This window comes from Gavialis gangeticus, unplaced genomic scaffold (genome assembly GCF_001723915.1).
Source record: "Gavialis gangeticus isolate Ggan-Ray unplaced genomic scaffold, GavGan_comp1, whole genome shotgun sequence".
Classification (NCBI taxonomy): domain Eukaryota; kingdom Metazoa; phylum Chordata; order Crocodylia; family Gavialidae; genus Gavialis; species Gavialis gangeticus.
In genome coordinates, this window is record NW_017729018.1 from 3,515,636 (window position 1) to 3,536,231 (window position 20,596).

The window sequence follows — 20,596 nt, forward strand, 5'->3', positions numbered from 1 at the left end:
ATTTTTTTTTAAATTTCCTCAAAAAAAAAAATGGATGGCAACTCCCCTGTGTTAAAAATAATGCTGGGGGGGGGGGTCTTCTTTGTGTTTTCTTTGCTTAATTATGTTATTCAAAGCAGATCTAAAATGTAAGCTGATTTTCAAAAAGGAGATGAGAATCTATGCTGATAACCATTTTCACACACACCTGTATACATAACATGGGCCTTAGAATTTCCCTTAGTGACTCAAGCCAATTACTTTGGGTTGTGTTTTGAGTATCACTTAAACTACCTTAATTTAAAGGCTTCAATTTATGGTAAAGGATGGTAAATTGTTCCAACAGTTTACTACTTTTACTGTTCACTATTGCCGTCATAATTTTTAAGTTTCAACTGTGTTTAGCTTTAACTTCCGGTCATTGTATCTCTCGTCTGTACATAACAGCCCTCCTAGCAACATTTTTCTTCTAATGTATGTGTTTGAAGATTACATGATCCATGTTTCTAATATATGTTATGTGTAGATAGGTCCAATAAGAATCAAGGTATGAAGCCTTTAAAAAAAAATCCATACATATACCATTTATCAGATAACAGATAGCAAAATTCTTGGTAAAAGGTAAGTGAACATTATGGCCTGCATTGTAAAGATGAGGATAATTTAATCATGGCCATGAATCAAACAAATGAAAAAGCAGGGAAAAATAAGCATGGGTCTTTACCTACAACACTGTGTATATGCACCCACATGTGCTTAACTGCTCAGTACATTAATTTGCTGCGGTGTAAAGCAACACAGTCTGCACGCATGACACGTAGACTGCAGCAAACTAATTTCTGCTGCCGTACAACAGTATTGTCCCCAACAGTACTATCTTAAAGCAGTGAAAATAACTGCACCTAAACGTACGTGTAAATGCTGACCCAGGCATAAATTGTGCCTGGTCAGTCCGGGCAGCAGGGGCCAGACCCCTGCCTGCTGCCTAGCCACGCGGCTCTGCTCTTTGGGCACTCTTGTGCCCCAGCCAGCCACTCTGCCATCTGATACTGTGACCTGAAGCCCAGGGTAGACCCCTCCTTTTCCCCTCTCAAAAAACCTGCTGGACCCTGGCTCAAACTGCTGCAGTCCTGGGCACATACGTAGACACTGCACTCCGGATCCTTTAACTGTAGTTCAAACTGCGCCAGAGTTTATGGTGCCACACTAATTGAATGTGCGGATGCACCCTGTACAATTCTGTAGTAGTCAAAGACTGAGACAGAGCAATGCCCTCCTTTTTCTTAATCCCTGCCCTGGGAAGGAAGCAAACAGCTCTGATTTAAGCATGTCATCATTTACTCCTGACTGCAAGGACTATGACTGGCAAGTGCCAACAGTAACACTAGCCTCTCCAAAAAGTTTGGTGGGAAGGGCACTGCCATGAACTTGCTATACCATTATGAGATTGCCTGCATCTTGAAGAATTTGGTACTGGTCAATCACAATCAGAAAACGGACTGGACCAAACTAACCAATGGTGATTATTATTATTATTAATATTATTACTGAACACTAATATTATTATGATGTTCTCACACATCCCTTGCATCATATAGAAGGGCAAACTCCTATGTTAGGGAGAAAGGAGAAAGCACACTCATATCCTTGTAACAGATGTTACATAGCTGCAGGGCTCAACAGGTCCTAGGCAAAAGTCTAATGTACAAATCTCACTTATCTTCCACTCCTGTGCTATACTTCTCTTTTGTCCTACCTTAGTCTTCAGTTAAAAGTGTAAGTATCAAGGTATAACTATTTTTGGACAAAGGCACTTCCAAAAGGACTAGAAGTAGAAAGTTGGAACTTGGCAGGGGAAGAGGCTTCGCTGAGAAGCATTGTTTAAGTCAGTGGTTCTCACCCTTCTTAGATTAATACAAGGCACCCCGCTCCATAACTTTTCAGAATTTGGAATCACTCCAGTTAAGAACTACTGCTATACCACCTCAACTTACCTCTGTGATCCCCAACCAATGTGCTGCCAATGCTGACGCAGTTTGGTGAAAGTATCCCACATTCCTTGTGGACAGCCAGATCAAGAAGTGTCTGTGGCAAAAGTGCATCCTTCTGCCTGCATTAGTTTTATCTGGTAAACCTAATGCAGACAGAAGCACCTTCACTTGCCACCACAGCTGCTTTTTAGTTTGACCTCACATGCTCCTCCCACAAAGAAAGCAAGCAGGGCAGTTCCACCTGGCTGTGATTTCCCTGAACAGGTCTTGCAGAAGCCTAGTGGAGAAGTCTATGAGCTCTGGTGAAAGCCTGGTTTCAACTGGTCCAAATTATACGGTTAAGGAAAAAAAGCATTTTGAACTAAAAAAAGAAAAAGAAAAAATCTGAATGCATATATGTGTTACCAGTGTTTTGAAGGGAAAGACTATTGTGCTACATGTGCAATGACTAGCTTAGCTCCACCATGTAGACAGTATGCCTCCTTCAACTACTACACAGTCAAAGTCACCTAGGATTCAGAAAGCGCACACACAATCTTTCATGAGTTTATCTTCCAGGTTGCTCACTAAATTAGACATTGGCAACATAGATCCACGTCTCAAACAGTGGTTATTAACTTGCATCATAAGGTATTCCATGTGACAGACGAGAAGGCCAAGGACATATCCTACTACACTTATTAGGCATTTCCATGGACAGAGGTCTTAAGTGTGATCCTATTCTTTATAGTGCTTCCTCTGCCACCTGTGGCTTGCAGGGCATTTCACAGCAGGCCTGTTCCACTGATGCTGGTAATCAGCTGGCTGTCAGCATCAGTCCCAGACAACCTGGGGTCTGGAACCAGATCCAGGACTCTAGGGCCAGCACCCACAATCACTTGATTGTCAGAACTGGCCCAGACATTCCTAGGTTTCCAACTGGACCCAGGGCTGTCCAGGGCATAAGATTCTTCAGATATTAAACTTAATGGTAGAATTTACCAAGGGCCCTAAGCACTTAACAGGTAAGTGGGATGAGGCACTGAGTTTTAAGTGGTGCATACTAAATGAAAGGGAGATGCTTCTCCTCTCTTTAAGCGCACACAGTATGGGAGTGGGTGCTCTGGGTCTGCCTAGTCAAAGATTCAGATTATGAAGGTACTCTTTTCCCCTTCTATTACAAAACCTAATATAAAAATCTATCAAGAAGATTAAATGAATAAATATTTAACACAATAAGTGACAAACAGATTGAAAACACCTGTCATATTCATACATAATGGATAGGCTGGATTTTAATTCTAAAAAATATCTGTAATTGTATAGAGAGAAAAGTAAAGGTAATCTAATTTGATTTTTTAGATTGTAAACCGATTACTTACAACAATGGTTTTCAACCCATGGTCCGCAGACCCCTGGGGGTTGGCAGGCTTTATCTAAAGGGATCTGTGAGAGATGACTATGATCTTTCAAAAGTATGTGAATGACCACACTTACAATTCAAAGGCGTCTGCACCTCCATTCAAAATTTTTTAGGGGTCTGCAACTGAAAAACGCTGAAAACCACTAGCCTGAAGCAATGAGAAAACATTAACTGATCAATTTAGAGTGTCATCTACAAAAAGACTATTTCAGAAAATTCAAGTGGTCTTTCCATGGATACAATGATCAATATTGGACTCCATAATTTTTTAGCACATAAAACTACCTGGAAAATTTTAAATTAATTCAAGGCTCTAACCACCTTTAAAAATAAGTAAATAAAAAATAGACATTTCTGTGCACCTTGTAAAGTCAAGTTTTTATGTACCTAACATAATTATGCTTACCTGTGGTTTGATCCACAAGTACACGCGAGTTGATGATGCGTCCAAACCGTGAAAACATATCTTCTACATCTTTTTGTGTCATTGACCTCGGAAGTCCACTAATGTACAAGTTAGCATCTTTGATAACTTCAGAACTTGGACGAGCATAAGAAACCTTCAAAATAAATGTTTTTGCAGTATATGGAATTATATGATTAAACAGCACTTGGGTTTTTTTATAAAAGACATCTAAAATGCAAGCAATTTTTCTACAGTATTTTTATAAACGAGAGAAAAAAGCAAGTGAGCAAGAGAGGAAAGATAAGAGATCTTCTTATTTGATGCAAAAAGATGTTACACAATCCCTTCTGGGGATGAGCTAACAATAGCCCAGTACTGATGATATCAATGAACCTTCATGATAAAAGTTTTTATTGGGTACCAGACCTAGTATATGTTATGTCAGTGCCTAGTAAATATCAATAGGTGTATTCAAGCACCAGCTGAAAAACTTAATACATCAATGACAGGTTTAGCACCTAAACTAAGCAAAATTAGCATGTATCCTCCTGCTCATTAGAAAATGAGAACATTACAAACAATCTCATAACATCTGAAAGTCTATCCTTTACAGGAAAATGGTAGAAATTCAAACCAGCTAATATAATATGCACTCCTTTTTCATATTTTAAGGCAGAGCTCATCATCAAGTACCTGAGTTTCACATGAGTTCAATCCAAAAGCCAGGCAACAATTTGGAATAGTCTTACCTACTGTGGACAGACACAGTCATCACATGTGGCATTGGGATAGAACCCATGACCTGCCAGTAATTATGTACCAGGTGTATGAAACTGTCAACTAGACACTACAGTGATGAATGTTCTAAAAACGGAGGGAAGGAGAAAGAGAGAATCTTTGAAAATCAGGCTGTTACAAAGCAGAGGTGTTTGACAGCTCATTCCATTGTACTATTCTTCTATACATGCCCCTTTTCTTAGTTTGAAGCTCTCCACTGCAGCATTCACTGAAGGATAGTAAACAACAAAAAACTAACATTCATTTGAATGAAAATTTTTAAGATTACAGAGTAATAAGAATTTCTAATATAAACTGTTAACAATTTCAGTAAACATGTTTTGCAAAGCAAATGGTACCTGTCTCCTACAAGGGGTGGTGCGAGTAGTATATGTATGGTATGCGAGTAGTACATGTATATAATCTATAAATAAATAAATATACATATATTGGGGGTGCGTGCTCAAAAATTTCTTACTGATGGGGTGCACGATCAAAAAAGTTTGGAGACCACTGATCTAAACAAGTGGCCCAGTTTTCAAGTGTTGAATACTCAGCAGTCCACATTGATTTCACTGTAATCTTGTGCTCTTAAAACTGATTTAAGATCTGATTTTCATAAGTATAATGAAACAGTTAAATGTTAATTACAGGTTTTCAAAATGCACTCATAAAAAGTTTAACTAGTCAGATGATCTTTGCAAATACTTGCCTCTCTTGTTAGGAACTTTCACTTACTCAAGATATTAAGTTACTATTCATTCCTGAGGTTTTAAACTGGCAAGGCACATAGAAGTCTAAAATAAATTGGGGAGAGACAGCTGAGCAGGAGAAGGTTTTACAATTCCAGAATGCCAGAGCTCCGCTTAACTATTCTAAATATATAATGTCACATTTTAAGGTGTAAACTATAAAATCCATGCTTGCTACCTTGATAGTTTTTGACTGAAGTCTCAGGCCATTCAGTGTGTTTATTGCTCTTTCAGCATCTTTTGCAGTCACGTAGTTCACAAAGCCATAGCCTAAGCTGTGTCCTGCATGGAAGAATATTTTACATTAATCCTAATAAAAAGTGATGTGGCTGCTGAAATTAAAGGTGTTCGTTTCTTAGCTGAGATCAAAACAACACACAAATATCTTATGTAAAAACCCCTTAGAGCAGCTATGGTAAAAATGCGCCGTTAAGTTTTTCAGGGCTGACAACTGTGTGGGCAGTCTGATGTGACGCTCCTCCACTTTCCACTTCAGACATTTATCCATTTTTGAGGCTAGTGTACCACAAATAATAAGCAGGGAGCCCCCAGAAAACAAGTCATTCCAGTTTGAAACACTGACTTGGGAATACTAAGCCATCATCATAAAACTACAATCAGCAAACTGTCACACAGAAGTAGTCATGGTATGTGACATTCAGTTTTCACTTTTGATCTTGTAAAACAGAATAGTTAAATAGACAAAAGAACAAAGCATTACATTAAACTCCTAAATATACAGTAGCAAGCAAGATATTTTGGCATATGAAACTAATTGGAGGGGAAAAGAAAAACAAAAGTGTCACAAAATTATCAGTTTTCCTGCAGTTGTTCCAGTAACTCAGTCCTCCATTCCTGGGGACAGAAGTTGAGTTTTTTTCTTTTCTCTTTCATACAACTCCTATGATTTATCTGTCACACTGCATACAAAGTTAAAAATGGGTAAAACCTTTGATCCAGGTAGGTCACGGGCCATCACTTACTTAACCAAACAGTCCTTCTCAGCAGATATATTACTGGATGTTCATATCCAACACTTTTCTTAAGGTATTCTTAAGACTCACAAAACAGCTTGAGGGGAAGAAAAAAAATTTCAACACAGCCTAGACAGTTTGAACAAACTGAACAAGTTGAACAAATGAATCAAACAAAAATTATTTTCCCAATCTCCCCAAATGCCAGTCGCAGGTGGGGGACCAAATGCAAGGACCGCCTGTGAGTGGAACTTATTTGTGGTTAGTAATTTTTAGGGATATTTCTAACTCTTAATAATTTGACAGAAAGAAACTGGCTCCCATTCAGGAACCTACTACTCACTTTTCCCCCCACACCCGACATCAAAGCTTTAGGCTACAAAAGACACACTAAAGATCACATGAAAGATCACACTATTTTACCAGATAGTCTTAAAGCTGTGCCTAAACACAAGGCTCAAAAGTCAGTAAATAAGGTGTGCCCTCTGCCCCCCTGACCCCAGCATCCCTCCCCAACAAAAAAACCATACTAAAAGATGCTCCTCCAACTATAACCATTTCTGTCACCTAGGATGGTTTCAGAGTAATCCTCAGCAGGCAAATGACAAGCCATCCCTACCTTCCTGATATACTCTAGTTAAATTAAGCTCACATCATTTCAAAGGAAGCCTGAATGCACCAGAAAAGTGGAAAACAGTTTTCTATCCCTGTCCGAGGCAGTCTATAGAGAAGAGCAGCAGAAGACACTAAAACCCCCATCCAAAGAAAAAAAAAAAAAAGGAAGTTTCATACACCCACAGTAGGAATTATATCTGTTTGATTAGCAGCAACTAAGGCTGGAGAGAGTCTCCAGAAGTATTACAACTTAGTCACTGTGCAGAATGCTGGAAGAAATGGCGCATGTACAAGATGGGGACTAACTTGGCAGGCAGGGACCCTTACAAGAGCAAAACCTCTAACTGTTCCCAATGAAGCTGTACAAATTTGTCAGTGTCAGACATATTACAAAGAAGATGCAGCACCTCAACATCTTCTCTAAAGCCAAATATTACTAGTATACAAACTCTATATTCTAGAACATCTAAAGGCCAAGACAAAAGTGAGGCACATACTTATTAGGGAGCTCCTTTTTGCAGACAATGCAGACTCACCGCCCATGAAGAAAGCCTACTACAAATACTCATTAAATGCCATTCCCACGCTTACACGGTGTTTGCCCTGACCATCAGCATCGAAGACGACTATGGTCCTAGGAAAGGGTGTTCACCAGTCACCATCTATCAGCCTTGACAACACACCTCTCAAGGCAGTGAAAAAGTTCTGCTACCTTGGATCCACAGTGAGTGACAGCCTATCACTGGATGAAAAGTTAAATATGCGCCCTAGAAAGGCATCTACCACTTTCAGTAAGCTCTCCAAATGAGCCTGGAACAATACAAAACTCACAATCAAAACTAGGCAGCTCGTGTACAAAGCCTGCACCCTTGGTGTCCTTATGTAAAGCGTGAGACATGGTCAACATATGCATACTTGGAAGAGAAGTGGAACAACTTCCACCTACGTTGTCTACAGTGCACCCTTGACATCAAGTGGCAACACAGAATCACCAGCACAGAGGTCATCACCAAAACCAACCCACCAACCATCGTTGCACTACTCAAAACAGTGGCGCCTACAACAGCTTGGCCATCTGTGCAGGATGGAAGATGGGCACATCCCAAAGGACACCCTGTATGGGCAAATTGCAGAAAGGAAGAGAAGAGTAGGATGCCTAAAATTGAGCTTGGAAGGCTTTTGGAATTAAACCAAACCTCTGGGAGGCCTTAGCAGGAGACAGGACAAAGTGGCGCTCCCTTCTCAATCCTGGAGTCCAACATCGCAACAAGTTATGGTCTTCTGAATTACAACAAATGTGACCGAAGGAAACGGCCGTCAGTACAGTGGCCCCTAATGCCATATACACCTGTGACCACTGTGGCAGGACCTGCAAGTCTAACACTGGTCTTTACAGCCACAAGAGGAAATGCACCACCAGTCAGTAGAATAGCTGCAATATCCACCATCACTTGCTGATGAACCGTTGCCATATGCTGTACACTACTATATAGTCCATACCAAGTGCCAAAGACTTATTTAGATGAGTTGTATCTATTTGAAAAGTATTCCAAATAAACTAAATCTATTTCACCTTCCTGCCTATGCATGATTTTGTGTCCTATTCTCTTTGGTACTGAGGAACTGCCTTCAGTGACTAGTGAAACCTGAGGACTTCCAGACGATTCTGCAGGATAATGCTATTAATGACTAACTACACTGTTGATAGCACAGTAGGACCTTATAATGAGAGTTTGCCCTTAGCTACTTATAACGACGGCTCTCTATGTACCCTCTTCCCTGGATTAATCTCAAAAGACAGACCATCTGACACACAAATCTTTGTGCAACTGAAGTAACTGTGGCCAAGATGAAGAACAACAAACATTTCTTTGCTTGCACCCTAGCATCAACAAAACCCATGGATTTGTTCTAGACAGATATAACCTGGTTAGCCCAACTTTGGTTCACGTGATTGCTAACGAGGCCATCTCTGACTGCAAGGAAACATCCTATCTGAAAAGGTGGGACAGAACCTAGAAGGGGATGAACATGATCTTCTCTTTGTTGAAGCTTTGTCTTGCACTACATAGAGTTTCTGGGGTACTAAATGCCACAACTTGTTACTTCGTTCTCTCTCCTAGCTGATATAGACCACTGGAGCCAAGGTAAGAGCACAGATTTCTTTGTAAAGTGGAGTGCATGCCAGCTTCTCCATTTGAGGGGCTCAGGATATTGGGGTAACACTGATTTTGAAATTCACTGTTTCCCTGCTCTTAACTAGCCCAATTTAATTCATTTTTAGGGTGTGCTGGGAAGTAGATGAAGGGCAGGCATTTGGGAAGGGCATAAATGGCCGTGTATATTGTTTATATTAGGGCTGGTAAGAAAAACGGACAACTCATTTGGCTGAAACACTTATAATAACCAAGGTGAAAAATGTAAGATGAGGGGAGAGGACAAGGAGGGGAAAATGTGCTGCTGTCTTAAAATAGACTGATTACCTTACAGAATTGACTTGATGACAAGGATATCATTTGAAACAGCTTGTGAATATATTCAAAACCAGAAGTATACTAAAAAATACTCCATAAATGCCAAACTTACATTCACACGCGTTACTATGATTTCTAGCTGTGTGCCATTCAGAGAAAGGGCTCTTGATAAAATAAAGTGATTTCCCTTTTTTAAGACCAGCTCCACAACAGACATGCTGTCCATCTACCTGCTTCTTTCCCCTGTTCCACCTTGGGTGCAAGGCCTGAGTTGCTAGATCCTGTTTCCCATCTATGTTCCTCTCCTGTTACTAGTCAAGGAGGGAAGGGGGGAAAACCTGTGCCATTCACAACAAAAGAAACAGTCCTGAAATGACGCGTGCCCTGAGTTCACTAGCTGATCAGAGCAAGCTCCAGATGAAGCCCCTGCTTTGCACAGCTCCACAGCCCAGACGATAAATGCCACCGATGCTCTTCCCTTCTTTCCCCCCTGCTGCTGCAGCACTCAAGTAGTCAAGGCACATGCAGAGCTCCAGCTGCACTGCCATACCAGCGAGCTTAGCAGGACACACTGCTCATGTGTGTGCAACTGCACTGCCATGGATTTTGCAAAACTCATTGCTGAGCAAGATATTGCTCCTTTACTGTGGGAGATCAGCATCATCATCCCATTACTTTTACAGACAAGGGAAACTAATGGCAGAGTAACTGCACGTAATCATTTCAGAGCCAGAAATAGACAGCAGGTATCCATGACAGAACTTGAGCGCGCTCCCCCAGACTGTGTCCACTTGAGTCTGCAAACACATTCCACGCCAGAAATAAGTCACTGAGGCTGAGTTTTCTTCCCTCCGCACCTGCTCTCACACCCTCCGCCTCCTCAGGATGAGTATGGTGCAGTCAATAGCAAATTTGAAGGGGGGGCGGAGAAGCAGGGGAGGAAAGGTGCACTCAAGGCTCCTAGTGCTGGGACTTGCCTTGCAACAATATGAGTCCTTAGACCCACCTGGCCCAGGCACAGTCCAATCGTGGCATGCCCCGACATCTCCTGGACACACAGCAGGTCTGGGACGGCTCCATGATAGGACGGCATTTCTAGACAGCCAGGTGGCAGTGGTTCCCTCTAGCTGCCACTAGCCCCAGCCCCGCGGTACAAGCAGGGACCCGCACTGCACAGCCCTGACCCCAAGTGCCCTGTGCCTGCCCAAGGTTCAGCAGCAGTGGCATGGGACAGAAGCTTTTGCTCAGTGCAGAGTAAAAGCAACCCCTCCCGCTGCCGCCACTCCTGCTGCAGCCGCCCAAGCCAGGCTGCCCTGTGTCTGCTTTGTGCTACCACTACTGCCTTGCAGGGCAGCTCAGAGGCAGCGGTGACAGCAGTGTAAATGCAGGGCAACCCAGTGTGGGCTCTGGGCAGCTGCACCAGGATCAGCGACAGGAGGAGGGGAAAGGGCTGCTTTCTCGCACGCTGAGCAACACCTTCCGTCCTGCACCACCGCTGCTGAGCCTGGGTGAGCAAGCCTGTGGCAGGCACAGGGGGTGGGGGGTTGGGGCTGTGCAGCGCGGGTCCCTGCCAGTACTGTGGGGCTGGGGAGAGTGGTGAAGGCAGCCAGAAGGAGCCACCACCACTTGGGCTGCCTAGAAAGAGAGTCCTGCTGCCACAGCCCCACCGTGTGCTCAGGGGGCAACAGGGCGCACCACAGGCAGGCAGTGCAGGGGACGGCCAGGTCAGGGTTATGCCCAGGTTCTGGCTGATCCGCTCTGGCAGGGGTGAGTCTGGAGCTGACTGGGGCTGCATGCTGTTAGCGGTGGTGGGGAGGCACCGCAGGGTGCACAGGATTTAGGCTGTTGCAGGGGTGGGTGATGACTGGCTGGGGGGCACATGCATGTGGGGACTCCCATGAACAGCACACCATACCCACAAATCCTCCTCTACAACCCCCAGAACCACACCCTCCACCACACCTCACCATACACATGCATATACATCCCCCTTGCACACGCCCCCATCACTGTCCTTCTCCACACACTGTACATCCCCCCACAAACCCCATACATCCCCCCACAAACCACCCACACCCACCCCCCTACACCCTATACACACTGCCACACACCACCCCCTTACAGATCCCTTACTTACTCTTGTATGGAGGGTGTGTGGAAGAGTTGGGGGTATGGGTGGGTAAGGCTTCATTCTGAGCTATTATGCTATCACCTCTATATACATCACACAAAACACATAAATCAGGACATATTTTTAAAATAAGATTAAAATATGTTATTGTCAATGTCTGAATTTTAGTATAAAATTTGTGGAGTTTTTTTCTCTAGTTCCAAGATGGCAAACCCCCTTCCCAAAATAAGTACTTCTGCAGGAAAGGGGACTGACTTCTGGTGGCAAAGGTCAGAGATTAGGGGCAGGACCTCCAGTCCCAAAATAGCAACCAGGGCATGGGGCACCAAGACAGCTCATCAAAACTCATTAAGCAGCCCTCCAAGCCAAAATAATTGCCTGTCCCTGCCTTGGATCTACTGAACTTCTAAATAAAATATGCCAAATATTTTCACCCTGCCTATACAGCATGTAAAATGAAGTTACTACTCTCAAAGTCTTTTGACATCCATAGATGATTAGTGTTGATACAAGGAAGTAAGCCTCCTGCTGTAACTACAACCCATTCCAGAGCCTAGGAATACTATATCTTGCATTCTAATGCAATGAAATACCTTGACATGACACAGTTTTTCTTGCTACATATTTTTTTAAACTACAAAGCTCCATACAAACTCTATCCATCAGTAGTGAAGTTTTTCAATAAGTTGTGCTAGTACCAGGGGTATCTGATACGACTAACTGGCCAATGAAATTCTACTGTTGAGATAGGCAAAACAATGCATGCACACTTAAAAGAAACATTTGAATGATTCAAAAAATGAATGAACTTAGCTGTAGTCATACACAAAAGATTCAGAGATCAGTGTGGACAACTCAGTGAAAGACTGATCAGTAGCAATAAAAAAAGGAAGTGTTATTTTAGGACATGTAAGGAAAAGAACTGGTAAATAATGAGAATTTTGTGCCATTAGACATCTATAGAATGCCCTGCTCCCTGAACAACATATACCGGAGGTTCTGAACCTTTCTGAACTTTAGGGACCCTCTCCATAACTTTTGTGAATTGAGTGGCACCAATATATAAATTAGCATTTTGAAATTACAGTGCTTACCTCCTTACACAGGGGCTGAGCCAGGGATGGGCAATTATTTTGGCTGGAGGGCCATTTAACCAGTTTTGCTGAGTTGTCGAGGGCTGCAAAAGTAGCGCCCCCCCTCCTGGCTTTCATCTTGGTTGGGACTGGAAGTCCCACTCCTAACCCCTGACCTCTGCTACCAGAAATCCCCATCCTTGCCCTGGAAGTATTCCAGGGCAGCAAGGGAAACCCATGGGGAGGCCCCTTCCACCCCTGCCTGGAGGAGCAGCAGCCAAGCCTACCTTGCTCCCCTCAGCACCAGTTTCCCCTCCCTACCTGCTGCCCGGAGTGCTGTAGCAGGGACAGAAGAAGTCATCACTGGAGGCTGAGGGAGCCCAGCAACCTCCTGGGTGGCTGCAGCAGCAGTGGCCTTGCCTGGAGGCAGTGCCCACTGGCCAGGGCTGGGGCCCTCTGGCAGGGGAGGCTGGGAGCACAGAATGCACTGCCCCAGGTAGGAGCGGGTGGGACTCGGCTCCATGCGGACCACAGCAGGAGCAGACCACCAGCCAGGCCAGATGCAATTAAATTGGTGGGTGCCCACCTGTGGGCTAGATTCAATCAAGCTTGTGAGCCAAATCTGGACCACAGGCCATATTTTGCCCACCCCTGGGCTGAGCAGTAGGAGTGGGAGATCATCCAGGCAGGGACAAACCCAAGCCCAGGCCCAGCTTACCTGCATATGTACTCACACCTCACAACACCCTTCAAAAAGATCTGTCTGCACCCCAGGATGCCCCAGCAGCCAGGTTGAGAATCACTCTTATATGTAGTACTGGTCAAACCATTTTTAAAAAGTTACCAGAAAATAAGATTTCAAGGACAAGCAGAAAAGCAAGTAAACTAAAAAGCAAAAGACCATTAAGACAAAAGAATATTCAAGAAATGTACATGCACATGGTTTGTACACAGACATAAATGACACTGAGACTGGGAACACGTGCAGCTATCTTGCTGCTCTGTTGTTACTGTGCCTCACCAGCAGGTGGCAAAGAAGCAGGTAACAGCAAACACCTGTCCCTGAACGGCCGCAGATGGACAGAACGTAAACTAGTAAATTTATGTAGGTAGAGTTGTATCCCTAATCATTTTAGGGATAACATTCCATTGGTTTAAGCAAGGTTGCTTTGGCTTAGGGGCCTGAATCATCTATCTGCAAGTGTGTGCATACATGTAGTGCAAATTAGATCAATTTGAATATGTTCTCTTTCCATGGCCTTGCTACACACTCGTGCTCATTTACAGATGCAAGGAGTGTTGGGGACTAAGAGTCTACTCTAGCTAAGCCTAAAGAAACTTGCTGCTTCTCTAAATTAAGTTACACTGTGGAAAATGTTACATGCCCAACCAGCTCCAGGAACAGGGGAGCAGAAAGGAGGTATTCAGCAGTTTTTCCCCCCATGCTTCTGTGAGTACTGCACAGAGGTCTACTCAGCTGGCTTCAGGCATCCACCCCTAAGAGTTTAGGAGGGGTCAAAAGCATGAATACGCATATGGATGAGACATCTCACCTAATGTAGCTGTAGATGTTTATAGGACATGAACCTTTATGCTTCAGGAACAAAACCAACTGCTAAACAAAGAAAATGAACAAATCCCTTCTATGAGAGCCTCCTCTTGAAGCATCTGGGACCAGTACCGCCGGAAACAGGATAGCAAAAGGAGTCAGACAACTTACTCCAACGCAATCTGACAATTCTTACATTTATAAACATTTTCAACTCCCCAAAACTAACTGCAAGACCAGCATTAGGAGGGGGAAAATGCTTAGGAATACATTCATCCCCTACTATTTTAAGCAAGTCAGACAGCTTGGCAGAAAGCAGGGTATATTTGCACCTTTATCAATTAACTAAATCAGAGATGTATAGCATACACTTTCATAAGCACAGGGAATAGTTCATGAGATGCTGTGAAGGGACTACAGGAAACAGAGGTGCTAAATAGAGAGTAGTGATTATAATACAAGGAGTAGGGAATGGGGGAGGAAAAAATTGGTGCACTGTTGAGAGGGGCAAGATGGGTAGGAGAGAGGGGAAAACAACAAAACCCTACAAATCAGTTAACCCTGTCAAGGGACACAGGACTTAGAAAAGGCTAATCCAAGTAATAGGATAAGAATCCATCGTCTTAACTATGGGCTAAACTGAGACTACGGTCTGTGGATTTTTGTTCCACAATTTCCTGTTCAAACCTTACTCTCCTCAATGAATAAGCTCTCTAGTTATGAAGGCTTATACTATACATCTCTGATTTAGTTAGTCTGTAAAGGTGCAAATCTACCCTGCCTTTTGCCTGACCTCAAACTAACATGGCTAACTACCTCTCTTTGAAAACTTTAGTCATTTCTGTCTGCTGTATCTACAAATGGCATTACTATGTGCTATGTACAGACTTTGAGAAATCAAGTCGCTCTTTCAGTTAGATTAAAGAAAAAAGCTGTTCTATACAGAAAGTTAACTAAAGGCAACAGCTTTAGACAAAAAGTAAGAGATACATTTTCAGGCTTTTTTTCACTGTAGAAGATATGATACACTGGGGAAAGCATTTCAGTAAGTTACCCCAGAGGGATGGAATTTGATTTGGGAAGAGGTACAATCAGCTTGATTTGTAGCACAACTTAACAGATGAACATACTTCAAAACATAGCATTAAAATTGGCAGTAGAAGAAATTACAGAAGAGAGAGCATATAAAAAGAGTAATGGGGCACTACTGCTATGTCACGGTATTAAAAATAACCAAGTACTGCACAACTGAATTGCTGGCTCAATAAGCAATGTCTTCCAAACCCATGTTTGTCTGTAACAAGGTAACTTTTAAAAACAGTGTCTAGTAGATTCCAAAGTGTGAGGATGTTTTCCAGGATTGCTGGTTGTAGCTATGTTGGTCTAAGGCAGGGGTGGGCAAAATGCGGCCCAGGGACTGGATGTGGCCCGCCAGGCCATTCTATCCGGCCCGCGGGGCCCCTAAAAAATTTAGAAAATTAATATTAATCTGCCCTGGGCTGCCTGTCATGTGGCCCTCAATGGCTTGCCAAAACTTGCCCGTCCCTGGTATAAGGACATAAGCAGACATTCTTTGGCTAGATGTGATATCTTTTATTAGACCAACTGAATTGTTGGAAAAATTGTTCTTTGCAAGCATTCAGGTACAAACACCCTTCTTCAGGCATGGGGAGAGTTTGGATGTGTTCTAGTTATCAGTAAACCAAACCCTACTGATTTTTTTTTGGTGAAACCTTTTTCTTTTTGTATTTTTCCCCCCACAATTATTCAGGAGCTAGATAAAGCTTTGGAGGTCACCTCTGAAGGAAGATAAGGGTGCTAAAAAGCTCCCTCTTCCTACAGGATGAAATGGACATTCTTTAGATCCAATCTTGTTCATCCTCCTGTTTTAAAAATTATTCTCTTCTTGCTTTGTAAGACACCATGAGTCTGTCTGGATGGGCAGCTTATAAAGTGAATGAATAAAATACGCGTTCCACAAAAATCTCTCACCTCTGCCCCATCACCCTGCAGGCCACTTGACCCTAGGTCCCTCTATCCTTCTCACTACCCACAGCTCTCAAGAAGGAACTTATGGCTGTACAACTTGGCCTCCATAAGCAGTGCAAGGCCCTCTAGTTACTACCAAATTGAATCTTTGGGACAAAAAGTCACACACAAAAAAAAACAACAACCCCAAACAATTTTTGGCCATTAACAGGGCTCATTGTTTTTAATAACATCTCACTGAAGAAACAGACTGCTGAAAATTAAGAGAAATGTAAAAAGTGAGGGGGGAGGGGGGGGAAGAAATGAACAAATATCTTATATGACAAAAGTCGGCTCAACAGAAAAATTCTATTATTGTATAAGGTCTTCCAAAGACTTAACATATTACTTTGTTACAACTGTTAAATTTTGGTGCCTATACCGCAATGACATGTAAAATTGATGAAGTCAGGCAGCAAGCCACTTTGAAGCAAGAAACAGAAGCACCAACTCTTCATTAGGCACTAGGTAAAAAAAAAAAAAAAAGAACCTAATGGGCAGTAATCTAATCTAGTATCTTGTCTAATATTTAAGCAGCTAGTTTTAGGCAGAATATGCCTACCAAACATAGAAAGATCCTTATAAACTTTAAGGGTTCAAGGATCAGTTATATCTTGAAGCAGTGGGTTTATAATCCTTCCTAAACTTAAATATGTACTACTCTTAACTGACAGCTTGTTACTGATCTAGTGTCCAACATTTTTTTTAATTCTGCCACACTGCTGGCCTCAGTGATATCCTCTTGCAATCAGTTTCCACTTTAACTCTGCACTGTATGAAAGAGTATCTCCTTCCCTCCCTTCTAAATACATCACCTTTCAATTTCATTGAACATCCCCTAGTTTTCTATTGAGATAGGGTAAAATATGAATGCATGCTTCCTTTGTATTTCATTAGCAGGGATCCTGGCTTTCTCCGATTTAAAAAAAATCAGTTTTAAAAAAGTAAAAAGAAAAAATATATATATTAGTGGCATTTCATTTTAATCATAAAAACGTGGAGTTTGGGTTACTTTTTTTTAATCTGAAAATTGGTTGTTTTTTTTTAAATCAGATAAAACCAGGATTCCTGAACATTGGTATGGGTACTTCTATGTGCCCTCTAGGATGGGAAAAAAAAAAAAAAAAAGCCCCCCAAAACCTCCCATTCCTAATTCTTTTTAATCAGAGCCTTTTCTATTCTGCTAATCCCCTGTGATTCTCAACCGGGGCCTGTTGAGATCCTTTTACAATACTAGGTGTGCTGACACCTAATATAGGTTTATCTTGTGAAACCTGTACATTTTCAAAGAGGAATCCATAGTGTCAAATTTTCTGACTTGTTGTGGTCGGAGTTCTTTGCAACAGAAGAATTGCTCTGTTATTGTTCCACAGAGGAGATAAAGTGTGAAAATGCTAGGAGCTGATGTTTTCCAAGGGGAGCCTTGAGTCTAAAGACGCTGAGAACCATTTTGTCATTGATATCCTATTCATTAAAAGTCCTTTTATTTCTGTTATATCCATTTTTTTTAAAAGAAGCCTGGGATTTTCAGAAGTGCCCAATTCATATCCCATAGACTTTCAGTATTTCTTGTGTTCTTAAGTTATTTAAATGCTTTTGAAACTCCCCCCAACCAGAATAAGAAAATAATACACAATTCCAGTAAATGAAACTTTAAATTTCTACATTTAAAAAAAAGCAGGACTGTAAGTTTATATGGAAATGTTACTTCTAGTTGTTTGGAACTACAAAATCCAGACAACTAGTTTTCATCATAGGAAACATAGTTGTTCCTTTTTATTTTCTGATTCATGACAATGCTGCCTCTTTCTCATGGTAAATTCTCTTTTTATAGTAGCTTCTTGTGATGGAATTCTACAACGGTTTTTAAGAGTGTAAAAGAATGATACCAAACTGCTCTTTATTTTACTGATATTCAAAATCCTAGTATGTTGAGATACAATTTTCCTTTGCAAAAACCTTGCTGATTTAACCCTATCCAATCAGGATCTACGTTGTCTATACATTTTAGATAATTATTTGAATCAATTTACCAGACTAAGAAGAAAGGCTTACCAGTAGTCTAACCCTCAGCAATCCTGAAAAATATTTTGTTATGATTGTAAAAATGTTAAAATCGGGCTTATTTTTAAGCTCCAATTTCAGTAAGCTTGCCTTTTCTTTTTTTGCTAGCAGTTCCTTCAAACTTTGGTGCATACAAACTTAAGAGCAAGAAGCCAATATCTTAAATCACCAAACTTTTCAAATTTTATTTCTTGAGAGTAGAACCGAATGCAGAGGTTGCTTTGCTTCTCAGAAATGCTCTCAACTTCCTTCACTTTTTTCTTTATTCCCCAGGGATCCTTTGGACCCAGCAATGCTTTAGAAGAATATTCTGCAGCCAGCTAACTGCAGATGTTGCCAGCACCAGGCTGCTCTATGCACATGCTGAGGAGCAGAGTTATACAATTTTCTGTGCCATAGGTAATATGTATGGAGCAAGCTGGCACTGAGAAGGTTGAGGAGAAGGGGAGGCAGACTACAATGGCAAGTGGTATGATCAAAAAATTTGGAAACCATTATATTACAACGGGGTGGGAAAATAGGGCCCACGAGCTCATTCTATCCGGCCCACAAAGCCCCTAAAATTTTTTGAAAATTAATATTTCTGTCTTTGGTTTCCATCAAAAATGACAGGAGCCAGGGGCCGTAGGACCCAGGGGAAGCCTGGTGGGCTCTTGCAACAGCAGGGCCTGCCCAGCCCTGCCCCTTCCCCGCAGGGGCTTCTGGCATGGGACCATGTGGCTGCCTAGACACAGGAAGCTCAGGTAAGTGGGGGGAGGGCAGGGAAGGAGCTGGTGCAGAGTGCAGGAAAAGTGGCCCCTTGCCCACCCCGTAGCCAGTGTCCTGCGCTGTAGCCGCTCACAGCCTGTGTGGGGCTGCCTGTGCCTGCTCAAAATAAAAAGTGGGGGCAGGGAGTACAACGCAGGATGCCCTGCTTGTGCCCCTTGCCCCCCACCCAAAGCCCCTGCCCCCCAGCCTGGGCTCTGTAGCTGTCAGCAGCTACCCAGAACCTGGGCCAGCTGCAAACAGCTGCTGCCTGTCCACCCGGCCCCCACCTGTGCCTGCTCAGGACAGCCCTGTGCGGGCTGCAAGGAGCTGCAGCAGGGAGCACTGGCCACGGGGCAGGAGAAGGGCTGCTTTTCCCCATACTCAGCACCAGCTTGTTCCCTGCCACAGAGCAGGGGGTTGGGGCTGTGCAATGCCCCCTGCCTGTTCCACAGGGCTGGGGGGGGACACTGGGAGTGAGGGGTGCACGAGGCCCACACCAGTGTCCCAGAGCCAGCACTGGCGGGGCCCAGAACAGGGCAGCAGGAGTATAGGGTCCCAGCCAGTAGGGGCTCTATGGAGCCAGGCCAGCTCCCCACCTCTCCCTACTGGTGCCACCCAACCTGGCTCCACAGACCCCTGCCAGCCTGTGCCCTGCTCTGGGCCCCACTGGTGCTGGCCCTGAGACATTGGTCCCAAGATGGTGACTAGGGGCAAGGCACCTGTCAAGGCCCTTGACAGCATGCCAAAACTGAGTAAGCAGCCCTCCGCCTGAAATAATTGCCCACCCCTGCACTAGAAGATATGCAGCTTTGCATATATGTGCAATAGTTAACAAATTTGCTAGTTTCCTGCCTTTTGTTGTCTAAGTATATTTCAATTCTCCACATTTCTATGAGCTTAATTAGCATTTCAAATGTTTATATTCTAAAGTAGTCAGGGTGTACCTCTCTGGCAAACATGCCAAATTAAGCAAGCCCTGTGCCTCTGGGTGCCACTTCTGTCTGCCTTGTGCTCCCTGCCTGATCTGCTGCTCTGCTTTCTGCCCCCTCCCCTATCTGCTACTGAGCTGCCTGCTCCTCCCCAATTCGTCATGTGCCACAACACAGGGGCTGCCAGTGCCACAGGCTGACCACCCCTGTTCTAAAAGGATGTGCTTTTGGCTCAAATAACTGTCTGAACCTGCCTTTTAGGCATATTGATTTACTTCCTGGTTCCTTTCCAAATTATCACCTTTGCCCTGAAGAATTAAAACTTGCTTTTGAAATTGGGGTCTGATTAGGCTCCTCTTTCCTTTTCTAAATCAGTTTGTAGCTCATTGTTACTGACAGCCCTGAGGAAGAGGAAGTTACTGAAAACTATTTAACTTAACTGTAAGATGGTTTCTATTACTCAGCAACTCAGCTGTTGTTACTGTTTGAATTAACTAAGGCATCCACTTTGAAATAAAACAAATGGCCTCTTTGCCTGCAAATAAATTTTACTATGACAGTGGAACAAGAAGGATTAGAAATTATGGAAAGGGAAGGTGAGGAGAAATTTAGCACTGCTCCTTTTAAACCCTGTACTTTCAACAAGTTGAACCCAGGTACAGGGCTGTCCGGGGGGGGGGGTGCAGGCGGCAAATTGGGATGACC

The 20,596-nt window shown here is 43.0% G+C and overlaps 1 protein-coding gene across 1 annotated transcript in view; it reads right to left on the reverse strand.

The window, feature by feature from the left end:
* ELAVL1 (ELAV like RNA binding protein 1) overlaps positions 1 to 20,596 on the reverse strand; it is a 50,315-nt gene that overhangs the window by 18,706 nt on the left and 11,013 nt on the right. The window contains exons 2-3 of the mRNA XM_019513245.1: positions 5,486 to 5,589; positions 3,779 to 3,932 (exon numbers count right to left, since the gene is read on the reverse strand). Coding sequence (XP_019368790.1) covers positions 3,779 to 3,932; positions 5,486 to 5,589 — 258 coding nt within the window. The remainder of the gene's footprint in view (positions 1 to 3,778; positions 3,933 to 5,485; positions 5,590 to 20,596) is intronic.